Here is a 25348-nt window from a genome sequence, read left to right as displayed (position 1 = left end):
CCGGCCGTGTGCCGAAGCCCGTAGGAGGTGCCTGGATCCCAGCGCGGGGTGGGAACTACGCTTCCCAGAATGCAACGGGGCAAGAGGGGCCTCTCGGCGTTTTCCGCGCCTCGCAGGTTCCGCTGGGAGTTTTCATTGACCTCTGAGCCCCCTCTCATTAGGATCGGCTCCGGTCTCCTCTAGGCCCCGCCCCTTTCGGAGAGCGGGTGACCTCGCAGAGCCCCGCGAGCTCCTTCCTTCTTCCCCTCTCATTGGTCCAGCTTAGCTGCCATTCGGGAGCGAGGAGGAGAAGTTGCTTACTGATTGGTGGATTCCGTTTGGCGCCAACTAGGAAAGGGGGGCGGGGCAGCTGCGGTCCCTAGTGAGCAGCTATTACCGCGAAAGGCTTTCCTCGCAGCGACAGTCCGGAAGGAAGGTGAAGGTCCGCTTGGTGCTCTGTGACCCCGGTTTGGACAAGGGGGTGAGAGGAAAGCGAAGAAAGTGTGAACCCTGGCCGTTGCCTCGCGGCTCTGGCCGCTTTCCCTTCCCGACCCGCGGCGTTTGTTTGGATTTAATCTTCAGGTTGCCGGCGCCCGCCCGCCCGCCGGCCTCGCGGGGGTGCGGGGGAAGCACCCGTGCATGTGACTGGCGCCTGCCGGGTCCAGACACCCTCCCGTCCGCGCCGCTTACCCGCGGCAGTAGCGTCCCTGAACCGCGGGGTCGTGTTTGTGTTTGACCCGCGGGCGCCCGCGGCGGGCCGCGCGGCCGAGGCCGGTGCCGGCGGGGCGGGGCGGGCGCGGCGGAGGCGGAGGAAGAGGGAGCGGGAGCCCTGGGAGGCCGGGTGCCGCCATGGAACTGGGCCCGGAGCCCCCGCACCGCCGTCGCCTGCTCTTCGCCTGCAGTCCCCCTCCCACGCCGCAGCCAGTCGTGAAAGCGCTGTTCGGCGCGCCAGCCTGCGGCGGCCTGTCGCCTGTCACCAACTTGACGGTCACCATGGACCAGCTGCAGGGGCTGGGCAGGTGAGAAGGGACTGGCGAGCTCTGCCGCAGGCCGCTGGGCTCCCAGACGGCTCTCGGGGGGATCAGGCCGGGAAACGGGCCCAGAGAGGGGCGAGACCTGTCCGCCGCTCGTGGGCCGCCCCGCTGAGCTGGGGCCCGCCATGTGCACCCTCCCCCCAGGCGGAATGTTGGGCGGGAGAGGCCGTTCGGACCCTCCAGGGCCGCCCTCAGCCCCGAGCCGGGCCCGGTAGGGGGTGGGGTCGGCCCGGGTTCCCCAGCTTGGCCACCCCTTTCGGATTGCCTTGTACTCTTCTGTCCCAATCTCAGGAAGCTCTTTGAAATCTACCCCCACGGGGGCAAAGCAGACCCTTTCAGGAGCTCACTTCCACCCTTTGCTGAACTACCTCGCAGGATCTTGGCTTCCTGTGAGCTTTGTTCCTTCTCTACGGAGAGACATGGCAATTTCTTACTTGGCCTACGCGCAAAATCCCCCCAGGGCTGCACCCCATGCACATTCCTGATGTCGACCCATGCGTTCCTAAGGCCGGGCCTTTTTACTCCTGTTTCCATCCTCAAAAGCTCCCTGGACTTTTCCTTGTTAGCAAAACGTGCATCCCACGATGTTTCTGGTGGAGCTGCTTTCACTTCAGTTTTGGACATCCCATTTTCTCTGGAAGCACACGTCTTGTGCGTTTTCCAACCTCTGAAAAGCAGTAACTTGTCCAATTGATCTTTCATCCCTGCTCCCAGCACCGTACCTAGAACGCATGCTCTCGGTTCAGGAAATATTCCAACGTCATAGTCATCTTGTCTACAATGTGACCCAGGCCATGCCTATTCACTCCTTTCTCATCATTTATATTCAAGTGCTAACTGGGTGTTTTGGGTGGCAAAGTGGGGGTCTGTGGTGTGGCCTAGAACAAGATGGTTATTAGCCTCGATACTTGCTAACCTCATGGCCTGTTTCCTGTATGTAACCTTGTAATTATGTTTTAGAAATAGAGTTATTTCTCTTGCTTTCAGTGAGTGTGAACAACCGCTGGAGGTGAGAAACGGCAGTCTGCAGAGAATGGGCTCCTCTGAGTCAACCGATTCAGGTATCCCTTTAGTCTTCAACATTCATCATGTAGGGATCAGTACTTGGAATTTGTTGAAATATGTGCTTCACCTAGAACTTAGATTGGGGACTAGTTCAGACCATAAACAAAAGTCATGGCATTCAGTGACAAACACTCTTAAAGCAGGACAAAGAAGGCCCTGTGGTAGTTTACAACGGGGGGAAATAAGTGTCTGCAAGGAGGTGGTGTGTGCTTGATCTTGAGGATGTGTGAGTAAAGTAGTTGCATACCATGAACCATAACACCAAGATCAGAAAATTGTATTGGTTGAAATGCAGGGTCAAATTATTGGAAGTATAATGAAACTGTTTCAGTGAGCCTGCTATGGAGGAAATGTGCTGGTGCATTTTATTCTAATTCGTAAACTTATGTTACTACAGCGTTTTATAGTTACACAGATGCTTTAGGTTAGGGAACTGCAAGAGCAAAGTTCTTAAAATGTAGGCTTCTTAGGAACTAGGGAGAGGATTCTTTTCTGTTTTAAGTTTATTTATTTATTTTGAGAGAGAGACAGAGGGAGTCGGGGGGGAGGGGCAGAGAGAGAGAGTCCCAAGCAGGCTCCACACTGTCAGCCCGGAGCCCGATGCGGGGCTTGAACTCACGAATGGCGCGAGATCATGACCTGACCTCAAACCAAGAGTTGGACTGAGCCACCGAGGTGCCCCAGGAGCTAGGGATAGAATTCTTACTTGTGGCAATGTGGCAAGTAAGACTATCAGAACTAGCACTTGACTTCCTGCAAAGTTACATGGCTATCATGAGAGGCAGGCGCTGGTGGGTCTGGGCGTACTGAGAGCAGCGTCTTTGCCACCTTGCTTCCTTCAGTAAGATGGGCACCTTGCTTGGTGTACTTTTGTTCAAGGCAATGAATACTTGCCTTGTTTGTCATATGACTGACTGAGAAGTGTATTTTTCCAAACCCCCGAATTACACGTATGATCTGACAAAATAAAATATTTGAAGTCGAAACTTCCAGAAAACTGGTACCTCTTCTTTCCACGGTTGAAACAAAGTTACCTGGGTAACCTCTATCTGAACAACCAACCAAACATTAGAAGGTTGTATTTAATTCTCCCCACCTACTCTCTTGATGGTATTTGTAAGTAGGAAAATGAGATAGGTAGGTTTACTGTGGAAGTGTTAAGACTTGGGGCAAATAGAAAGTTTCTGACAGGGGCGCCTGGGTGGCGCAGTCGGTTGAGCGTCCGACTTCAGCCAGGTCACGATCTCGCGGTTCTTGAGTTTGAGCCCCGCGTCGGGCTCTGGGCTGATGGCTCGGAGCCTGGAGCCTGTTTCCGATTCTGTGTCTCCCTCTCTCTCTGCCCCTCCCCCGTTCATGCTCTGTCTCTCTCTGTCCCAAAAATAAATAAACGTTGAAAAAAAAAATTTAAAAAAAAAAAAAAAAAAAAAAGAAAGTTTCTGACAATCAAATAGAGACGCCACTTTGATTCTGCCAAAAGTCCAAGCCCTGAGTCTTGGGTGATGGCTCAAAGAAACAGTACTAGTAGTGTTTTTGTTTATTTAATGACAAAATGGTGTTTTGTGTATTATTTCCTGAGAAATTTTGTTATTTCCCACAGGCTTCTGTCTGGATTCTCCTGGGCCCTTGGACAGTAAAGAAAAGTATGTATTCACTGCTTTTAAAAGTTTGTTAGGAAAGTAAAAGTTAGTTAGGAAAGACTTTTCTTAATTTTTTAATGAAATTCGTTGTGCTCTGTATGGGAGCCTTGGATTTAGCTGACCCTACTAAGACTTCTGCATGTTAGAAATAAGTCTGGTGCCTTTAGAGAGTGAGTAGTTTGTGTCAGCAGTTTTTAAAACTTCCTTTCCTTTATTTTAGCTGTAATTTTTGGTGTTTAAGTCTCCCCCAAATCCTTAATTCACCCTCTGACATCATAGCCTTAAAGAACATGGGTATTTTAAGAGAAGACCTGGGCTTGTTCTTTTTACCTAGAAGCCCAATGTTGGGGGCGCTTGTGAGAACGGGACAGCTTCAGAAATCTGTTCTTCCATCTTGCCTAAAATGGGAATGTGATTGTCTGCCCCCTTCCCCAAACTATAGGCTAGACACTGCATCTGCTCATATGAATACCTCTCTTGTTTTATTCTCATTGTTTACCTTCTGATCTCATTGCAGCCTTGGAAATCCCATGAGGAGAATAAATTCCCTACCTGTAAGTTAGTTCCCTTTTTTATTTTTAGCTAATTGACATTCATCTGTCTCCTTAGCTGTTAGTGTGATCTTAATTTAGACAGCAAAGATTGTTCTTCCTTCGTCTCATAAGTACTCAAAACACCCCACCTGAACAGCCTCAGTAATGGGCATTTCCCTTCATTTATTACTATCAAATGAATACCAGGAAAGTATTTATCAAAAAGAATACCAGGAAGTATTCTTTTTACGCAAATGATATTTTGGGGTTGGTTTGGCACCTCAATCTCTACTGAAAGGGCTGGAGACCTACCTTGTAAGGTTAGGTGTAAAGCCATGTAGTGGGATCTTCTACCCCGTGTTACTGCAAGGTGGAACCCTGGCCACATTTCTTGGTTACCTCCTGCAGTGTGTGAGGATTTAGCCCCTCCACCACCACTTTTTTTTCTTTTGAAACTGAATTTCCATTGAATTTTCATTTAATGTGCCCTAATATCTTTTTTCATTTTGACAGCAGAAGCTCTTGGGATGTAGCCCAGCCCTGAAGAGGAGTCATTCTGATTCTCTTGACCATGATGTCTTTCAGCTGATGGACCAGGATGAGAACAAGGAAAACGTGAGTGGCATCGATGTACTAACTTAGGCTAGAGGTAAAGCCACAAGTGTCAGTGGCTTACAAAAAAGTGGCTGGGCTGCTTTCTGGGAGACTAGACCTTCACCAAAGTCATGCATCATCTTTGTAGTCAGAGAAACCTGGATTTGAATCCTGCTTACTAGCTGTATGACCTTGACCCATTACTTTTTTTTTGGCTTCTTCATTTTCTTTGTAAAATACGAGTAGCAGTAACTTGTAGTGTATTATGGGAATTAAATAAGATAATGTATATAAAGCATTTAAAATGGTTCCTGGCAGGGAGGTGTTGCTTAGATGGCAGCCCTTAGGAATAATTATATCCATGAATAGCTTATCTAGAAGGGTCTGTCCAGGCCTTGCCTCTTTGTGCTCACCCTGGGATGAGTTGTAAGCTCAGGAAAAGGCTAGTAGTGCTTTCTACTGAACACACTGAAGCTGTACTGATGCCTGGTTTTCCCCTGAACTTGGCTTTTCTCAGGGTTGCCTGCTTGGAACTTTGTTCTGGGGAGGAAACAGCATACATAGGTGGTAGTTAAAGAACTCGCATGATCTTAGGCACATCACTTAACCTGTAAGGTCTAGTTTCCTCATCTGTAAAATGGGGTGATTGGGTTGCAGTTGCTGGTTATATGAGTTAATACATAGAAAGTACTTTGTGGTGTGTTGGCGTGTAAATACTCTGATATTAGCTGTTAACTGCTCTGAGCACTTAATAAGTGACTGTTTTGGGGTAGAGGGATTATAAGTGCTTTTAAACTTGAAGTAAATGGAATCATACAGAATGTATTCTGTCACTTCTGGCTTTCACTGAACATGTGAGATTCATTTATGTTGTTGACTGAAACAGTTTTTTTATTTTCCATTGCTTTTAGTATGAAGTACAATAATTACAAGTGGAAAGAAAAAGAATTATGTTTGTAGGAAGGTGGTGGAAAACACAAAGCCTTCAAATCTAGAGTAAAAAGGGTTTTTTTTAAGCATTTTTATTTATTTTTTAATTTATATTTTAATGTTTATTTTTGAGAGAGTGCACTTGCACACGAGCTGGGGAGGTGCAAAGAGAGGTGGGGACAGAGGACCGAAGCAGGCTCTGTGCTGGCAGCACAGAGCCCAACGTGGGGCTCAAACTCATGAACTGCGAGATCATGACCTAAGCTGAAGTCGGACACTTAACCAACTGAGCCACCCAGGTGCCCCAAGAGTAAAAGGTTTTGACTCCCACTCACAGGCAATTATATTGAAACACTTCGTTTTAGATTTTAGGAAGTTGTTGATTTGATTTGGCTTATTAACTCAGTGTTTTGTATACTTGGCAGATATTTATGTCTTTGTGGTGAGAGAAAAAAATGCTGCTTTAGAAGTTAGCTGTTGACAGTCTGTGAAATTCTTAGTGACACAGATCCAGTGTTGCAGTTAGCTCAGAAATGGGTAAACCCTTAGTTTGGAGGCAGTTGCAAAGGTGAGCAGTGCCTACTCCCTTGACTGTCTCACCCAAGCTACAGCTAAGACCCTGGTTTTCATGGACAGGGGAAGATATATCGACTCTGCTGTCTTGCAGGAAGCCTTTGAGTTTAAGAAGCCAATAAGACCGGCATCTCGTGGCTGCCTGCACTCTCATGGACTTGAGGAGGGTAAAGATATCTTCACACAGAGGCAGAACTCTGCCCCAGCTCGGATGGTATGTGCTTTGGCTTTCACAGGGGAGTTCCTGGTGGGGAAGAATTAAAGCACCCTCTTTAACCTGGAGTCAAAGACACTAGAGCTCTTGTCTTTGTCATTTGAAACTAGACTGTCACATCTTTGGTGTTTTTGCTGTCTGGAGAGCAGACAGGCAGAAGCAGAGTGAAAGATGGTATGTTTGAAATACTGAACTTGAACAAGGAATATTTGATCTTGTCAGTTCTAGGGAAATAATCTACAGGCATCCTGGGTCATTCTTCTGTATGTGTGCACGGTGGGATTATGTGGCTTAAAACTTTCTTTCACAGTGCCTCCAGAGTGGTTTTGTCTGGAGATGGCACTTGGCTTCTTCCAAAGGTGGTTTAAGAATATTATGGGGACTCCTGGGTGGCTCAGTCGGTTGAGTGTCCAGCTCTTGATTTTGGCTAAGGTCATGATCCCAAGGGTGTGGGATTGAGCCCTACATCAGGCTCTGTGCTGAGCATGGAGCCTCCTTGGGATTCTCTCCCTTTGCCCTCTCCCCTGCTTGCTCGCTCTCGCTCTCTCTCTCAAATGAACTATTATGGATTCCAATGAACCCACTGCCTATAGGCTACTTGATAGTATTTGGGACCACTTGCCCCAGGGTTACTTATTTGCCAAACAGAAGCTGTCACTACTTCCAAAGTTCCCTACTGGCAATCTGATACCTATAGACTAGAGAGGAAATTTGAGCAGAATGACCACATTTGGTTTCCAGGTTTTCCTGGGAACTTGCATACAGCTTTCCAGTCTGGCTTTTGGTCTGAAGTTCAGGTTTGTTCAGTCAGTATTGCTGCTCTGTCTAGCATTTGCACAAAGCATTTTCACATATGTTTTTGTCTTAATCTCCCTAAGCGTGTGAAGTAGGTGAAGTTTGCCCATTTTACAGATTGGGAAAGTCTGTTAAGGGAGGTCGGGTAATTTGCCAAAGGACACCGATAAATCGAAGACCAGGATTTAATAGAATCTCCTGATTCCTGAGTACACGGTAACCCTTTAAGTACAAGGTATCCATGGGGTGCCTGGGTGGCTCAGTCAGTTAGGCGTCTGACTTTGGCCCAGGTCATGATCTCACGGTTTGTGGGTTCGAGCCCCACATCGGGCTCTGTGCTGACGGCTGAGAGCCTGGGGCCTGCTTCGGATTTTGTGTCTCCCTCTCTCTCTGCCCCTCCCCTGCTCGTGCACTGTCTCTCTCCTTCAAAAATAAACATTAAAAAAAAAAGTTTTTTTTTTTTAAGTACAGGGTATCCAAAACGAAATAGTGTGCCCTTGAAAACCACAGCATCAGAGTTTATTGTGGTCACCTGGCCATCCTTCATTATAGATGACTTGTCCGTCATTTATTGTATCACACCTTCACTGGGGATCCCAGAAAATTCAGGTCACAAATACTGGTATTATAGTATGAGCCTTCAGTGTGTTGTCCCACAATAAGGTTACCAGCTTCTTGGTTCTGGCGGCTGAGAACTTGCCGGTGTGCCCAGGGCGTGCTCAGGAGCACTTGTGGAGGCTCAGGGGCAGCCTAGAACTTTTATGAAGCAAGCTGGTGCCCGAAGCAGAGTAGGCCAGGGGCAGAGAGGATCCCTCCCTGGGTGAGTGACTGAGTCCAAAAACCAGAAGGCCACTTGAGGATTAATGAAGTCCTATCCAAAGGGATTTGGGGCTTCTGAAGGATTCTTTGTAGGACTTAAGTTGAGACTGCCTTGTTACTGTGGGGGAAAAAAAATGTATCTCTGAACATTTTTCCTGGCTTTGGGAAGCACCTGGAAAAGAAATAATTCACTATCAGCAATGTTTGTTATTAGTAGTGCTGATCTCTATCTGGTAGATTTATGAGTTGTTTTTTCTAAATTTTCTATATTAAATATATATTAGTTTTATGATGGAGGGTTCCCCCAAAAACAACAGGGTTGCCTAGTGAGATACCCCCATTTTTACTCGGAATGGTTCTCAGAGAATGTGCGGGGAGAAAAGCTTGGGCTTTGGAGTCAAACAGGTGAGCTGTGTGATCTGGGTAAACTCTCTTAAGCATTGGTTTCCTGGTTTGTTAAATAAGTAGAAAAGGAGTAACTCACCTTAATGCGTTGTCAGGCGTCAGTGGGAGTAAACACTTAAGATTGTATCGTTGTGTCTGGCACACAGTAATTCCTCAGTTAAAAACTGAGCACCTGTCATTTGAATTCCAAGTTTAAAGAACTAGGATCAGGTGACAGTACTATATCAAAACCTGCATGTTGATCCGTGTTTACTGATTACAATCCTCTGATAAAACAAACCTTGCCCTTCATAAAAGAGGCCATCCCCACATCCCAGTGTAAGGTGAATCGCTTCTGGGAAGAGTCTTTTGCGAAGGCTCCTAGGCCTGATTCTACTCAGGACTATGTGTAGACATCAAATCATTTCTCATCTTAGGATACGTTATCCTTTGCTTAGTAGCTGCCAAAATGTTAGTTCTAATAAATATAGTATGTTTTCCTCATAAAATCTAGTGACCCATCCAAGGAAATCAAGTCTGATCATTAACAAGCTGTGAATTCATCTTCCAGCTTTCCTCGAATGAAAGAGAGAGCAGCGAGCCAGGGAATTTCATTCCTCTTTTTATGCCCCAGTCCCCTGTGACTGCCACTTTGTCTGATGAGGATGATGGCTTCCTGGACCTTCTTGAAGGAGAGAACCTGAAGGTAGTGTGTGTGTGTTTCTACCCGTTCCACTAAGTACTCTGGAAAAGTGATGTGAAAAACAACAGCAATTCCCCAGGGCTTGAGCTGGCTGATATTTTTGTTCATTTGGTGGGGATTTATTGAGACTCTGCTCCTAGTCTAATTAAATCTGAGGGGGAACAGGGTTCTTCAAAAGAAGAGAGTGATAGGCTCCTTCTTACCCTGAAGAAGGTGACAGTTATTTTGTACAAGAGACATGGAACAAGAACAGTGTAGGACAAGCCAGAGGGACAGCCTACCTCCTCAGTACCCTCAGGGTAGCGGGATGCTTTTAGCTACGTTCAGATGTCTGAATTGTGAAATGTGATTCTCTTCTGATCTTAACATAGTGGGGAGTGGGAAAGAGGAGCGAACATTAGATGCTTCCTATGGGCAAGTCTGATACTCCTCAGGCAGAATCATACCTAAAGCATTCAAACTTAGTCTCTACTGAATCTTTTAAGTGTTTCTCTTTCTTTAGAATGATGAAGAGACCCCATCATGCATGGCAAGCCTCTGGACTGCTCCCCTTGTCATGAGAAGAACTACAAACCTTGTAAGTTGTCGTGGTGTGTCCAGAGAGAGCCTGGAAGCCTGGAGTAATTAGGCCTCGGACAGAGTCGACTAGACTAAATGGAAACTAATCCTTCTACCCACTTCACCACAGGAATCAAAAGTAGTTTCATTTGAGATTCAGTCTTTGGGTCTGTGGACCTTTCTCTTGACCAGCCACTAGTGTTCTCTGGTGTAAAGCACACTGTTTCTTCGAGTATTTTTCGTCCTCATTGGTGTCTGAGAAGTCTGGCTAATATATATGCATGTAGTTCTTGTTTTTATAATTTCTAGTTCATCCCAGCCATTCTTGGTCAAATTAATGTTCTCTCCTGTAGCTGTGACCACTCTTAACTTCTAGTTTAAGATCTCAGGAAAATATCTGCTAAACTGAATTTAAGGGGTTCCATTATTATTTTTTTTAATGTTTGTTTTTGAGAGAGAGAGACCAAGCAGGAGCGGGGAAGGGACAGAGAGGAGAGGGGGAGACAGAGAATCTGAAGCTAGGGGGGCTGTGAGATGGCCACTGTAGGAGCTAGTGAGGTTCCTGTAGCTGTTCATTTTTGAGCCACAGTTAAGGTATGGGGAGGTCAGTATGGGAAGGGAAGGCCAGGGGGTCATCCAGGGTGGGATGTTGCAGAGGACAAATAAATAGAAGCTTGAGGTTCCTTACAAGTGACAGTGATTGATGGCACTTTGGCGGTCTAAGCTGTGGGTGCAGTGCAGGTATGGTAGTCTGGGGGTTGGCCCTGAATGAGGCAGAGTCCACAGGCCGGGGCTGTGGTTAGCCTCAAAACACAGCATCTCCGTCAGGAGCTATTGAGGAACACATCTACATGGGCACTCTTAGGTCCTCAGAGCTCCTGTTTGCAAGATGGGGGAGCTGGCTGTCCCCTGTCATGGAGTCTCTGGCTCTCATTTTTCTCAGCCTTCTTTTGTTTTGTCCACACTTTTCAACATTTGCATGAAGTCTGCCAAACTTTTGAAACAGTGCTTTTTCTCTGTTTCCTGCTCAAAGATTCTGTTTTACCTCAGGTATTTTCCACATAGAGTTTAGGATTATTTCAGAACTTAAAGGTGTTGAGAATATTACCTATAGATAATTGAAGCTTTATATATATAATTTTTATGTTTTTTTGTTTCTTCTGTGTATACTTCCCCACAGCTCATATTTAGGACAGATATTTGGGTTTCTCTCACGTAGCTTAAGTTAGAATTGCCTTTGACCCAGCCAGGCATTTGGTTACAACTGTTACTGATCTAAGCATGTCCTTGGATGACCACTTCATTGTCACGGGGTCCTAAAGTGGCCAGTGCTTCATATCTTTGCAGAGCTGAGCCCTCCTCTGGCCCTCACGGTTTGACCTGCTCTGAGAGACGGTCTGGATTTGAGAGGGGGCAGGCAGCTTGCCGTGGCCACCTTGCTTCAGCCAGGAATTCGAGGGGTCAATAGATGAACTCTCAGACTGTGCTTTCACATGGAGACTTCCCTTCTAGTAGTGTCCTTAATTAGCCATTTTTATAGCCCGTATGTCATTGTCTTGTCCTAAATAGGGTTTGTCCCCGGTGTCATCCTCAGTTACACCTCTGTTTAACTCAGCCTGCATATTAAAACTTCACACTTTCAAGCAGTAAGACAGCAAGGAGTGGGTTCTTTTTCCACGTCTCGATCGTGGGATAGCGGTGGAGTTATGAAGTCACCCAGTGGTGTGGCGGACAACAGCTTACCCTGTGTGTGTGGCCTTGTTGAATTCATGCACGTGGCCATATGTATCCCATTGAATGGGTGGACACTGTGGACGCTTCCAGGGCAGGAGTGTCCCTCACCCTGGAAAGAGCCATGCACTGAGCAACCACCTGTGTGCCATGAGCAGGTCGAAGGGTGATCCCCCAGAGGGGACCTGTTTGCCCAGGGTCTCAGAGTGTGTGGGAACTTGTCAGCAGGGTGTGTTGATTCATGAAAGAGCAGTTCACCTGTGGCAGTAGCACATAGCCCTGTGAAGCTGGAGAATGGGGCACGTGTTGTGGGCTGGTGCGAGGTTGTCTACCAGTCAGGGGTGTGGCTGGATTTCCTCAGGAATGCTAGAATTCCTTGAGCGTGACTCTGTTAACCAGAAGGGAGGAGGGGTCAGTTACAAACAGGGTGCTTTATTATTATTTTTTTTAATGTTTATTTATTTTTGAGAGAGAGCATGAGTGGGGGGAGGAGCAGAGAGAGAGGGAGACACAGAATCCGCAGCAGGCTCCAGGCTCTGAGCTGTCAGCACAGAGCTGGTGCAGGGCTTGAACCCATGAACCATGAGATCATGACCTGAGCCGAAGTCAGATGCTTAACCGACTGAGCTACCCAGGTGCCCCACAAACAGGGTGCTTTAGGAGCCTGTTGTGATTATTCAACAAAATGCTGAAGACTTTCTCTGAATCATGGGGAGAGGAAGGAACAGATTGAACAAATCTTTGCAAATTAGGAATGGGTGGTATTTAGGTGCAGTAGTGGTAAAGGAGAAGTCATGAGAATGACACCAAAGTTTTCAGTGTGAGAGACGGTCTTAAAATTATTCCTTGCTTTGTTGGGTGTTTCTCTGTGTGTTTAAGCACCCGGGGGGTATGGAATCTGCTGTCTCCTGTCTTCTCCATAGCATTTGGTTTGGTATAGATGTGCCCTCAGTCATGCTACCTTACGTGAGTACAGCCATAGGTCAAAGGGAATGATAGGACTTAGGGATCTGGGGTTTAGACCCCACCTGAGCTACCCACAAATGGAGACCTTGAGTGATGCATTTTTGTTTATCTGCATGTTTCCCAATTTGTAAAATGAGTGTTGATTAGGAGGAGAGACCACATTTGTTTCTAGCTCTAACATCCAGGTAGTTTGAATGAAAAAGACTTTTCAAGTATCTTTTTAAATATCTTTATAAAGGCTTTTCTTTCTTTCTTTCTTTTTTTTTTTTTAGAGAGAGAGAGTTGGGGGTTGGGGGATATATATATTAAGTAGGCTCCACGCCCAGCATGGGCCCTGACACAAGGCTCAACCCAGGACCCCGAGATCATGACCTGAACTGAAATCATGAGTCAGATACTTAACCCCTGAGCAACCCAGGTGCCCTGAGGTGTTTTGTTTTGCTTTTTGGGTCTTTTTTAGGTCTTTCTCATTTATTTATATTCCATATCATCCATATCATCTAGCATAACACAAACAGTTACTGCAGACTCACAGTTGCTGGAGCTATATTGGAATCGTGGTGTCCGCTCTGGATGAGTTCACAATTTCCTTTGAGACTCTGTTGAAAGCAGTGGAGTCTCTTCCCCAAAATGCTCCCAGCTCTTCTAGGTTAAAAAAAAAAAATCTCTGGGACGCCTGAGTGGCTCAGTCGGTTAAGCGTCCAACTGGGGCTCGGGTCATGATCTCACCATTCGTGAGTTCAAGCCCCGCATCGGGCTCTGTGCTGACAGTTCAGAGCCTGGAGCCTGCTTCGGATTCTGTGTCTCATTCTCTCTCTGCCCCTCCCCCCATTTGTACTCTGTCTCTCTCTTTCTCTCAAAACTAAATAAAAATGTAAAAGTAAATAAATAATGTCTGGCGGTGCTTGGGTGGCTCAGTCGGTTGAGCAGCATCCGACTTGATTTTTTTGGCTCAGGTCATGATTTCACGGTTCATGGGATCGAGCCCCACGTCAGGCTCTGTGATGATAGCGTGGGGCCTGCTTTGGATTCTCTCTCTCTCCTATCTCTGCCCCTCCCCCACTTGCACTCTGTTTTACAAAATAAACTTTAAAAATGCTGGCGGTACCTGGGTGGCTTGGTCGGTTAAGTGTCCGACTTTAGCTCAGGTCAGTATTTCACGGCTTGTGAGTTCAAGCCCTGCATCAGACTCTGTGCTGACAGCTCAGAGCCTGGAGCCTGTTCAGATTCTGTGTTTCCCTCTCTCTCTGCCCCTCCCCAACTCATGCTCAGTCTCTGTCTCTCAAAAATAAATAAACATTAAAAAGAAAATCTCTGGTCTTGCTTTTCTGAAAATATCCCTTTAAAATAGACTTCAGCAAAGTTAGGAGAAAATCCTAACTCTCTCTCAGAGAGCTGGCATGGGAGTGGCACACTCTGCTGCAGATTATTGACCAGAGCATTTCAAAGAAGCGTCATTGAAATTTTAGTATCATCTTGGAAAGGAGCGGCTTACTGGGGCATAAAGAGATTCTGCACGGAAGGAAAAGCTGGGCCAAGGCACACTGAGTCATGAACCTAGAGATAAGTTTAGACTATCCCTACTGTTAGTCAGATTGGCTGCCCTTGGATGCTGGGAAATTAGTCTTAGACCAAGTGGAAAGGACTTTTGAACACAATTTTGAGGGCACTTGCTCCTCTGTGCACCCCTGCTCCCTACAGATTTACACCCTTAGCACTATTTTAACACCTTATTGACTCTGTTTTCTAGCATAGTCTAACTACCTCACACCTTTTCTGGATTTAGGTGGGGTATTAAAACCTGTTGACTGCTGGGGCACCTGGGTGGCTGAGTTGATAAGCATCCTCTTGATTTCAGCTCAGGTCATGATTTCGTGAAACCTACTTGGGATTCTCTCTCTCTCTCTCTCTCTCTCTCTCTCTCAAACGTTAAAAATAAAAAACCAAGCAAGGTGCAAGTAATAAAATAGAGGGGAAGAGGCAAATCAAAAGGTGTTCCCAACCGAAAGGTGATAGTTACGTGACTCTTAGGACCCTTTGTAGACAGTGAGCTTTAGAAAAAGGGCATGGATTGTCTTCCTCCTCTCCATATGATGTCAACTCAGTTTGTATTCATTGAGTACCAGGTATTCAATGTCTAGTATGTGCTAGGCCCTACAAGAGTGCTGGGACTAGATGAATGGACAGTGTCTTACCTAATTTAGGGTGGATTTTAAACCATCCCAGAAAGCCCTTGGCCCATTCTCTTTACCATTCAAGTGAGCAGGTTTTAATGGAAGATGGGTCTCTTTTTTTTCCCCCACTAGGGCAATCGATGCAAGCTGTTTGACTCTTCTTCCACATGTAGCTCTGTCACCCGGTCGGTGTTAAAAAGACCAGAACGGTCTCAAGAGGAGTACCCATCTGGAAATACAAAGCGGAGAAAGAGCATGGCTGCGGCCAGTCCTGAAGAAGCAGCTAGTCCAGAGAAGCCCCAGGAGGTTAGTTTTGCAGGTGCCTTTTTGCTCAAGGACAATGATACTGTATTTTTCAATTCTGAAATTTCCATTTGGCTCTTTTTCTTTGCCAAGACTTAGAATTTTCCGTTTGTTTCAAGCAGGTTGCTAATTGGCTGTTGAAACTTTTTTTTTTTTTTTTTTTTAATTTTTTTTTTTCAACGTTTATTTATTTTTGGGACAGAGAGAGACAGAGCATGAACGGGGGAGGGGCAGAGAGAGAGAGGGAGACACAGAATCGGAAACAGGCTCCAGGCTCTGAGCCATCAGCCCAGAGCCTGACGCGGGGCTCGAAATCACGGACCGCGAGATCGTGACCTGGCTGAAGTCGGACGCTTAACCGACTGTGCCACCCAGGCGCCCCTGAAACATTTTTATGACAGCTGATTTAAACCTTGTCAGATTATTCCAACATCTGTGTTGTGGTGTTGGCTTCTGTTGATTATCTTTTCCTATTCAAGTTGAGATTTTCCTGGTTCTCGGTGTGACGAATGACTTTTCAGTTGTATCCTGTATATTTTGGGTATTGTAAGACTGGTCTATGTAAATTTTCTGTTTTAGCAGGACTCTGATACTGTGGGGATGATAGGAGTAGAAGTTCGTGTTCCCTAGCACAGCTTCCCTTGACACATAGGGTGGCCTCGTTATTGTGGGCAGGAGTGGGAGTTCAAGTTCCCCACTAGACCACCGCAGTGGAGTGGAGGTGGGGCACTTAATTACAGCTGGGCAAGAGTTGCAAATCTAAGCTCCCCACTTGCTGACCAGGCATGGTGTAGGGCCATCATTTTTTCTTTGGTGTTTGGCTACAGTAGTCTAAAAGTTTTCTGTCTAGGGGCGCCTCAGTGGCTCAGTCGGTTAAGCGTGCGACTTTGGCTCAGGTCATGATCTCACAGTTCGTGAGTTCGAGCCCCACATTGGGCTCCCTGCCCTCAGCACAGATTCTGCTTCGGATCCTTTTCCTGTCTCTCTGCCTTGTGCTCTCTTTCCCTTTCCTTCTCTCCTTCTCTCCTTCTCGCAAAAATAAATAAAAAACAGGTAAACATTTTTAAAAGTAAAATGTTTTCTGTCTTGATAGGCTGCCTTCTTTCTAGTCCTTTGGCTAAGGAGAACAGGTTTTCCTAAAGGCTTCTTGTTTCTTTCGGCTTGCTGCTGCCATCTCCTGATCTGCTTGGAATATACATTTTCTACTACTTATGTTTGTCTCACAACTTTGTACTGTTTTTCATTGTTTAATGCTTATTTATTTTGAAGGAGAGAGAGACAGAGTGTAAGTGGGGGAGAGGCAGAGAGAGGGAGACACAGAATCTGAAGCAGGCTCCAGGCTCCAAGCTATCAGCATAGAGCCAGCCCTATGCGGGGCTCGAACTCACAAGCTGTAAAGATCATGACCTAAGCTGAAGTTGGAATCTTAACCGACTGAGCCATCCAGGCGCCCCTGTAGTGTTTTTTATTGTATCTCTAAATATTTTAATTCCTTTCTTTTAATTCAGACTTATCATGACCTAGTAAAAGTTTAGTTTTTTATAAAACTTTCATCATCTCTACTCAAGTCAATTGCTCATAGTTATGGTTTGCTTTCATGTTATTTTGGAGCTTTACTAATATATCATGAACTTCCCTGTAGGTGAGTACACAAATGTAATTATTTTTATTTATTTTTAAAGCACTTAGGACATTCATTCATTCATTTTAAAGTTTTATCTTGAGAGAGAGAGAGAGCACCAGCAGGGGAAGGGCAGTGAGAGAGGAAGAGAGAGAATCCTAAGCAGGCTCTGCACTGTCAGCATGGAGTGTGATATGGGCTTGAACCCACCAACCACGAGATCATGACCTGAGCCAAAATCAAAGAGCTGGGCACTTAACCAGCTGAGTCACCTAGGCGCCCCAGAGCACTTTTTTGAGAGGGAGAGAGTGAGCGTGCACACACTTGCGCAAGTGAGGGAGGGACTGAGAAAGGGAGAGAATCCCAAGCAGGCTCCAGGCAGTCAGCACTGAGCCTCAGGGCTCAATCTCAGAAACCCAGAGTCAGATGCTCAGCTGACTGAGCCACCCAGGCACGCCCATGATTGCTCCATTTTTATTAACTTGTTTATATATTTTGGCTTGTGTTCATAGTTTTCCTGATTTTAAAACTATTCTTGCTTCATAAAATGTCATGTTTGGCTTATTTAGAATTGCTTTTATGTATGTGTAGTTTTCCTTCATTATACTATCCTTATATCAGGTCTTGGTATTGAGGTTTGATATTAAACATTGTAAAATAACCTGGAGAATTGCCTGTGTTTTCTGCAGCATGAAAAGGTTTGAATAAACACTACTCTTAAAAGGTCTACTAGATGACAGCCATGGAAACACCTAGGGCTGGCATCTTACATTTTATAATCTGCCTTAGTTACCTAATACTTGATGAACATTTTACTTTTTCTAATTAAAAGTGGAATTTGGGATGCCTGGGTGGCTCAGTTTGTTCAGTGTCCAACTTTTGATTTTGGCTCAGGTCATGATCCCAGGGTCAAGCCCTGCATGGGGATCCATACTGAGTGTGGAGTCTGCTTAAGATTCTTTCTCTCTCTCTCTCTCTCTCTCCCCCCCCCCCCCCGCCCCTCTCCCCTGCTTGCACTCTGTCTCTTTAAAAATAAACTCTTTTTTTAAAAAAAAGTAGAATTCTAGGTTAAAGCGCAGGAACATTTATGGAACTTTGCATATTATACATGCTAGCAAATTGCCTTCCAGAAAGCTTCTGGTTTATATATCTGTCAATATTCAGGAATAAACAGAATGTATTTATTTGTATATTTAGAGAGAGTGAGCAAGCAGGAGCAGGGGAGAGGGAGAGAGAGAATCCCAAATAAGCTTCATGCTGTCAGCATGGAGCCCAATGTAGGGCTTGAATTCCCAAACCGTGAAATCATGACCTGAGCCGAAGTCCATAGCTTAACCAACTGAGCCACTCCAGTGCCCGCCTGCCTTTTCTCTTAATACTGTTCTTTTGATAAAAAGAATTTCTTGATTTTTAAATGTATTTCAATTAATCAGTCTTTTTTATTTATGTTTGGTGCCTCTTTTTTCCCTCTCCCCCTCACCTTTTTTAAGTAATATCTACACCCAACATGGGGCTTGAACTTACAACCCCAAGATCAAGAGTGGCATACTCTAAGGGCGCCTGGGTGGCTCAGTCGGTTAAACGTCTGACTTTGATCTCGTGGTTCATGGGTTTGAGCCCCACATCGGGCTCTGTGCTGACAGCTCATAGCCTGGAGCCTGCTTCAGATTCTATGTCTCCCTTTCTCTCTGCCCCTTACCTGCTTGTGCTTTGTCTCTCTGTCTCTCAAAAATAAATGTTAAAGAAAAAAAATTTTTTTAAGAGTGGCACACTCTACCAACTGAGACATCCAGGCACCCCCAAGCCCTGGTTTCTTTTAGTGGAAAATAGTATTTGGAGACCATAGTGTCCTGTAGGAATGTTCATTGCACGTCTAGAGCTTCTCAGTGGATAGAGCTAAGAAATTTATTTTAGATTTAGCCTTAATTTTAATTCCCCTTTTTAAAAAGGTGGGGAAGAAGAAAAACTTAATTTCAGAGCACTTCAGTTAGACACTGAAATAATAGGAGACCTAAGTCAGTGACCCATGCTCCCTTTTTTTAGTCCAGATTCAATCAAATAAGAAAAATATTTTATTTGCTAAATATAGACATGTACATGTCACCCTCCTCCCAGTGACATGTTCTAGGTGAATGTTTTCAGAAGTCCTATTCAGAACCCTGGCCTCATTTTCCACCTTTGATTTGTTACAGATTCTACATCAGTCTTTATCCCTGGCATCTTCCCCAAAAGGGACCATTGAGAACATTTTGGATAATGACCCAAGGGACCTTATAGGAGACTTCTCCAAGGTAATTCTAGGCAGATGCAAGGAGAGCTGCTCTGGTTATGTGATTTAGGCTTTGGGTTGTTTCCTAGAATTTCCCCCCACCCCCTCAGTCTTTCTCCTCTCTTGGGTGGCTCTTAGAGTGTCCCCCAAGAGACACAGTTTGAAATTTTTAAAGATAAAGAAACAAACACATGATCAGATGTGTCTTGGTCTCTGTGGGACTATAGACCTTACTGGTACTGATCAGAGGAAGTAGGAAGCCACCTACCAGCCACCTGGACTCCAACCCAAAGGCCAGGCTCTTTGGGAACTGTGTTTCTGATTATAAAAATAGTAGTGCAGCAAAGTACAAAGAAGCAGGAATAAACCTATAGCCACACTACACATCTGTATATCAAAAGGTTATCTTAAAAGGTCCAAGGTTGAGACTGAATTTCTCCATTGTCCAAAGAAGCATAGCCTTTGAGGGAGAAGGCCCCCGGGGAAGTAGGGAGGAAGATCTGCTGATGGCCTGATATGTATGAATTTGCTGTGTAAATGAGTTGGCTGCCTTTGACCTGTGGTGAAACACGAGGGTGGAACAGAGAACATGTCAGCAGCTTGCTAAGCCACAGAAGATGTAAAGGCTACCCGATCAATTTCTTACTCATTAGTTTAGCTAACATTTGTTGAAGCACTTGATGTTATGTGTTAGGTAAAGATTCCAAAATGAGACCCAGTTCCTTCCCTCACACAACTTCACAACTTCCCATGTAGTCAGTAAGACCTGCTGTGCCACATACGACACGGGAAATTGAAGTGCATGTCCGTGCAATGCAAGCAGCCTTGGAGAAATAAAGGGAGGTTGTCTCGTCTAGAATACTAGGGAAGGTATGAGTCTGGGCCGTATTTCATATTTCAGCCAGGTGAGTGTTGAAGGAATAGGGACACATAGGGGGTCAAAAATAGGAGATAGTTCTAATCTGAAAGGAAGAGTAAGCAAAGACTGGGTGTGTCCTCATTGGTGGAACCTTCCACTTGAATTGAAGCTGTTGGTTATGTTTGTCATAATGACCTTGCATATGGCCATGGGGATGGGTGAGCTCTTGGTTCAGCCACTTGCCCTAGTGAGTAATTGCTGATGTGCCCATCTTTCCCCTCAAGGCCAGGCAAGGTCTCCTATTTTTCCCATTTCCAGTGCCCAACACCATGTTCCTCACAGTTGGCTATGGAGATGAAGGTTCCTGACAAAAGCAGGGAGGAAGGAAATTACCTGAGATTTCTGTATTTACGTTTGGCTTACTAGCTAGTAGTAAGGCCAGCTTTACATATTGGCTCGGCTTTACATTTGACAATGAGGATAATCCACCTTGTAGGTGTGTTTGAAAATGAAATGTCAGGATGTTAATGAAGTGCCTAGATGAGTAACTTGCCTATACTATTAGATTAAGGTTTGTTTATAAAGCTGCCTCTTATCAGGCAGGCAAGCAATATAAATGTTGCATTTATAGGCTTTCAGATTTGCTAAGTATCTCTCTCTCTCTCTCTCTTTTTTTTTTAAGGGTTATCTCTTTCATACGGTTGCTGGGAAGCATCAGGATTTAAAATACATCTCTCCAGAAATTGTAAGTCCCCTTTTTGGATCCTGTCACCCATGAAATATTTGAATCTAGCTGTTCCTGGCAGCCAAAGTTGATTCTCCTGGGCTTTCTCCCCACAGATGGCATCTGTTTTGAATGGCAAGTTTGCCAACCTCATTAAAGAATTTGTTATCATTGACTGCCGGTATCCGTATGAATATGAGGGAGGCCACATCAAGGTATGGGTTCCTGAGGCTTACTGGTGAGCCCTGCTATCATGGGAGGCGTAGAAGGAGCCCTGACAGGATCTGTGATTTTAAAAGTGGGGTGGTGACATGATACCTAGAAGCTTACTGGCTAATGTGCTGGTTCTGAGGACGTTTTCAAGCAGCCTTGACTCCTGGTGCACTGGAGAATATTCCCTGGCCTGGACTACTCTCCACTACCTTGTACAGTAAATGCTCTCTGTCCTGTGTCTTACACCTTCACCATCACAGGCATTTGTAGGTGGTACCACTGATTTCTAAGTCAGGCCTAAGCACCAAAGGGCTTTTGACCAGAAGCCAGCCTCTGGTGACATGTCCCAGTCTATGCCGGGCTTAGCGATGCCTCTCAGTTTGTAGTTGAATTAAGCTGCCTGGTGGAGGGCGGGTGTTGGGACACACTTTCCAGGGAAGAAGTTAACTGGTTATGCCAATTTAATCTTTTAACCAATAAACTAGTGTTGAAATCTAGTAATGGGGTACATTAAATACAACAGTAGTGTTTGTCACTGTCTTAATGGCTTTTGAAAGTCCCAAATTCATAAATCTTTCTCAAGCCCACCATAGTCATAACAAAATTCTAGGGTCCCAATTACAGATGACTGTCACAGAATCAATCCGGCAAGTACGATACACGCAGGTGCCAAGAGTCTCTATGCCTTCTTCACAGGGTGCGGTAAACTTGCACATGGAAGAGGAGGTAGAAGACTTCTTGCTCAAGAAGCCCATCGTTCCTACTGACGGCAAGCGTGTCATTGTCGTGTTCCACTGCGAGTTCTCTTCTGAGCGAGGCCCTCGCATGTGAGTGCTGCATGGAACTGGGCTCTGGGGCACGGGCCCACAGTGCTTTTGTGGGATGAGGCAGTGGATGGCTCACACTGGCGGCATACTTCACACCAAGGGCCTTCTCGCACGTCCCAAGTCATTTCCATGCCTCAGCCTACACACATGATGCGTAAATGTTCAGTTTTTTGAAAGTTCAAATTCATGTGTAGCAAATGTTTTCCCACATTTTACCTATTGGGCAGTTTGTTGATTTGATGAACAGCTTTCTTGAGTGTGGCTTTTTAGGCTTGACCTGGCGGTTGCCAAGGGCTTTTGGCCTTATTTGGCCCAACCTTGTCTCTGAGGCTAGCATGGTCCTACTGGAAGGACAGACAGGGACAGCCAGAGAGGGGGTGGGGGCTGGGGCAGGGCGACTGCAGCCTTGACTAGGATGGGCCAAGGTAGACTTCTTGCCAGCCCACAGGCCTGGGTTCTTGTGCAGTCTTTTTATTTTGAACTGGTTCAAAAGTCAGGCCATTTTTCTGCACGTGCTTCACCTGATTTTCCCAGTGGCTAATGTTGTGCCACATTAGTACACATAAACAACTACACCAGGAACTTGGCTTACATGACCATCTCCCCATCTACCTCCTAAGGACAAGGACTTGCCCTGCGTTTAGCACAAAACCGTGGTCACAAGAAGTGGGATTTGAGTGAGGACTGATATTCCTTCACAAGTGGGGTTATTCACTCTACAGATACTAACTATTGCCTCTCATGTGCTGGTTAGTGTTCTGGTTACTGGGGAGAACAGCAAAACGTTGGAGAACAAAAAACCCTGCCTTCAGGGAGCTTGCATTTCAGAGGGAGCGGGAGGCAAATATGTCTGTCAGCTACTCCATGTGTTAGAGGTACTTCAGACATGACGAGAAGTGGGCGCTCCAGGGCAGGTTGGAGGAACAGCCGTGGGGCCAAAGTAAGCAGGCGGAGTGGAGAGAGGGGAGAGCAGCAGGGACAGGGTACCAAGGGGTGGGTGGGAAGGAGCCACTGGCCATGTGAGGGTATTGGGGAAGAGCATAGGGTGCAAGCAGGTGTCCTGAGACAAAGCAAGCGCAGCCTATTTAAAAGCTATAGGAAAAAAGCCACCAGCTGAGATGGGAGTTGAGGAAGGGACCCTGGGCAAGTTGTCTGGGGGTGTGGCAAGAGTGGAGAATGCAGTGGGAAGCTGGCTCAGGTGCTGTCACTGCACAGGAAGTGCAGGAGGTGGCGGGGAGGACACTGGAATGGGGGCTGGGCAGTAGGTCTGTTTCACTTGGAGAAAGGGCAGTTGGGGAGAGACCGTCTACCTTCCACCACCCGTGAAATCTTAACGATCACACGTGGCCAGTAGCTCACAGCTCAACACTGATTGTTTCCAAGAATGAACGTGAAGTTGGGAAGACGTGTGTAAGGAGTCCTACCGCACCGCTGCTGTCACTGTGCTGTTGTCTCACGTCTATTGTCTCTGTATCAGAAGAGCTAACCCTGCCGTGGCCTTCCTTCTCGATAGGTGCCGGTACGTGAGGGAGAGAGATCGGCTTGGTAACGAGTACCCCAAACTCCACTACCCTGAGCTGTATGTCCTGAAGGGCGGGTACAAGGAGTTCTTCCTGAAATGCCAGGTAAGCTGAGGTCCCTGGAGAGCACGGTCCACCCCTTACCCAGGTTGGACAGCTGGGTCTGTCTGGTCGTCATGGCTGTTTCTCGCCCGGGATCTGGGGATTTGCTGCGCACGACGACACGGGCCCTAGAAGCTGCTGCACAAATGCGGGGAGCTGGCTTAACAGCATGAGACAGGCACCCCCTGATCATCCTCTCTTGTCTGCAGTCTCACTGTGAGCCCCCCAGCTACCGGCCCATGCACCATGAGGACTTCAAAGAAGACCTGAAGAAGTTCCGCACCAAGAGCCGGACCTGGGCGGGGGAAAAGAGCAAACGGGAGATGTACAGCCGTCTGAAGAAGCTGTGAGGGTGGCGGGGCCAGACCGCGGCAGCCAGAGCCTCCCCTCCACGCCACCTCTTCCCTCTTTGCTGCAGAGAAACTTGAGCAAAGGGGCCAACAAGTGTGGAGAAAGGGCCTGGGGCTTGCACGCCTCACCCGGTCCCGCGCTCCCAGGGTTCCTGCTGGCAGCGCCTCTTCTGTCCCCGTAAGATGTTCACTGCCTCAGGACTGTTTGCCAAGGCTGTCACTCGCCATACAGCACAGTTCCAAGCACCAAGCCAAGAAGTTCTGACTCCTCCCCCCCACCGTTGGACGAACGACCTGGGGCCTTATTGGGCACTGTCCTCTCTCGTGAGAGGAGGGGTAGGAGAAGGAGAAGGAACGCGAGTGGAAATGCTGCTGGCCAAATACCAAAGACAGCCTGGGAAGGGGGATGGTCTCTGTGGGATAACCCGTATCTTTAATTTATTCAACTTCGTCAATCACTTTAATTTTTTTTTTTTTTTTTAACTCCTGGAGACTTTTATTTAACTGCTTCTTTAAGTCACAATACTGCCATTCTAGGTAGGGTTTTATCATCCCAGGGACTACCTCTGCTTTAAAAAAAAAAAAAAAAAAGATGGGGGAGAAGAGGCAGACTTGTGTTGAGGGACAGAAGTAGGAGCTCTGTCACCCCAGGAGGCACTGTGGAACTGGGGCTGCTGCTATTTAAAGCCAAGGACTGAGGCGCTGGTGGGAGCAGGCACTGGACTCGGACTTGGCCATAGGACATAAGCTAAACCTCCCAGACCTACCTCGAAGGCCACTGAGATCTATGGGTGGGGGCAGGGGGGGCACCGTGTTCTTCCTCACCCCAGTTCCCTGTGACATTGGCTGGTATAGGAGTCACAGGAAAGCACTTCAGGCAGCTTCCATGGGGCCACCCCCAGGTCAGTGTTGGAACGTGGTAGTGTAGGTGTCCTAGACTAGGGGCGGCAGGGTGGGGGGGCTCTGGGATGGGGGACGGGAGCGTACACCGAGTGTCTTCTATTACTGATACTCTTGAATAGCTTTTAATTTTCTAAAAATAGTCATTTTATGAGTCAAGGAGTATCAAATCAGTGTTGGCTGGGCCACCCAAGGATGAAGAGATGGGCTGGAAGCCCTGGGCATTAGGAGAGGGATGTGGGTGCTGGCATGCAGATGACCATATAGAATGTGTCTCTCAGGAGGCAGCGTGGTAGATTTTGAAGGTAAAACTTTGAGTTTATCATGTTTGAATTTTAGGGACAAGGAGTGATGGCTCATCACTCGTTGCCCCCTCATCTAACCCCATGGAAATGGGGGTTTCAAAGGAACATCTATCCAAGGAGCTGGAGCTGAGTTGGTTGATGCTGGACATGCCTATTTGGTTCCTGCATATGCCCACCCACAGGCACCAGCCTCCTCACCATCTCTGCTCTGTTGGGGCATAGCCAGGTTTTTCTTACACACAAGTGCCAGTCTCCCCTCTTCACTTCCTGCTCTGGAAGTGGGGAGGGAAGCAGTCGTAATGGAGACGACTGGTTGCTCTTCTGGGTTTGAGTTGTATTTGGCTATAAAACAATCTTGTTAGAAAAAGTAAGTGGGGAGGAGGGGAACGGGAGGAGAGAGGAAGGCCTCTTCCCCCTCTCACCACACATTGAGACACATCTCAGTTGGTCTCTAATCTTGTTTATAGGGATTCTGTTGGTTGAATGCCTAGAAAAGGAGGTGGGATGGCCTTCAGATTGTACCAGCTTAGCTAGCATTGCTGACCAACTGTTGCAGGCTCTGAAAATAAAAACAATCCTGAACCCATGCTCTCTACGTAGTTCTTGATGGATTTAAAGAGAATTGCGATTCCCTTCAAGGTTCTGGGACCATACTTGACTAAAACC

General features: G+C 46.5%; 1 protein-coding gene and 1 long non-coding RNA gene across 5 annotated transcripts in view; one reads left to right on the top strand and one right to left on the bottom strand.

The window, feature by feature from the left end:
- The first annotated feature begins 309 nt into the window (after nucleotides 1-309).
- On the top strand, nucleotides 310-25268 carry CDC25A (cell division cycle 25A). Of its 4 annotated transcripts, none has more exons than XM_045492783.1 (15): nucleotides 310-998; nucleotides 2001-2074; nucleotides 3676-3718; nucleotides 4233-4269; nucleotides 4765-4863; nucleotides 6440-6559; nucleotides 9129-9263; nucleotides 9763-9837; nucleotides 14822-14995; nucleotides 18806-18904; nucleotides 20424-20486; nucleotides 20582-20680; nucleotides 21375-21505; nucleotides 23019-23130; nucleotides 23337-25268. In XM_045492783.1, exons 1-15 carry the CDS (start codon nucleotides 829-831, stop codon nucleotides 23475-23477), a joined length of 1572 nt encoding a protein of 523 aa, XP_045348739.1. In that variant the 5' UTR covers nucleotides 310-828; the 3' UTR covers nucleotides 23478-25268. The 4 variants fall into 4 exon arrangements, with proteins under 4 accessions (XP_045348739.1, XP_045348737.1, XP_045348741.1 ...); XM_045492781.1 differs by having other exon boundaries at nucleotides 4762-4863; XM_045492785.1 differs by lacking the exon at nucleotides 6440-6559.
- Nucleotides 7852-25348, bottom strand: part of LOC123605623 — a 57424-nt gene continuing 39927 nt past the window's right edge. The window contains exons 4-5 of the long non-coding RNA XR_006715830.1: nucleotides 11808-11937; nucleotides 7852-8345 (exon numbers count right to left, since the gene is read on the bottom strand). This is a non-coding gene — a long non-coding RNA (uncharacterized LOC123605623). The remainder of the gene's footprint in view (nucleotides 8346-11807; nucleotides 11938-25348) is intronic.

The sequence above is a fragment of the Leopardus geoffroyi genome, chromosome A2, assembly GCF_018350155.1.
Source record: "Leopardus geoffroyi isolate Oge1 chromosome A2, O.geoffroyi_Oge1_pat1.0, whole genome shotgun sequence".
Lineage (NCBI taxonomy): Eukaryota > Metazoa > Chordata > Mammalia > Carnivora > Felidae > Leopardus > Leopardus geoffroyi.
This window is presented reverse-complemented; position numbering and strand designations above follow the sequence as displayed.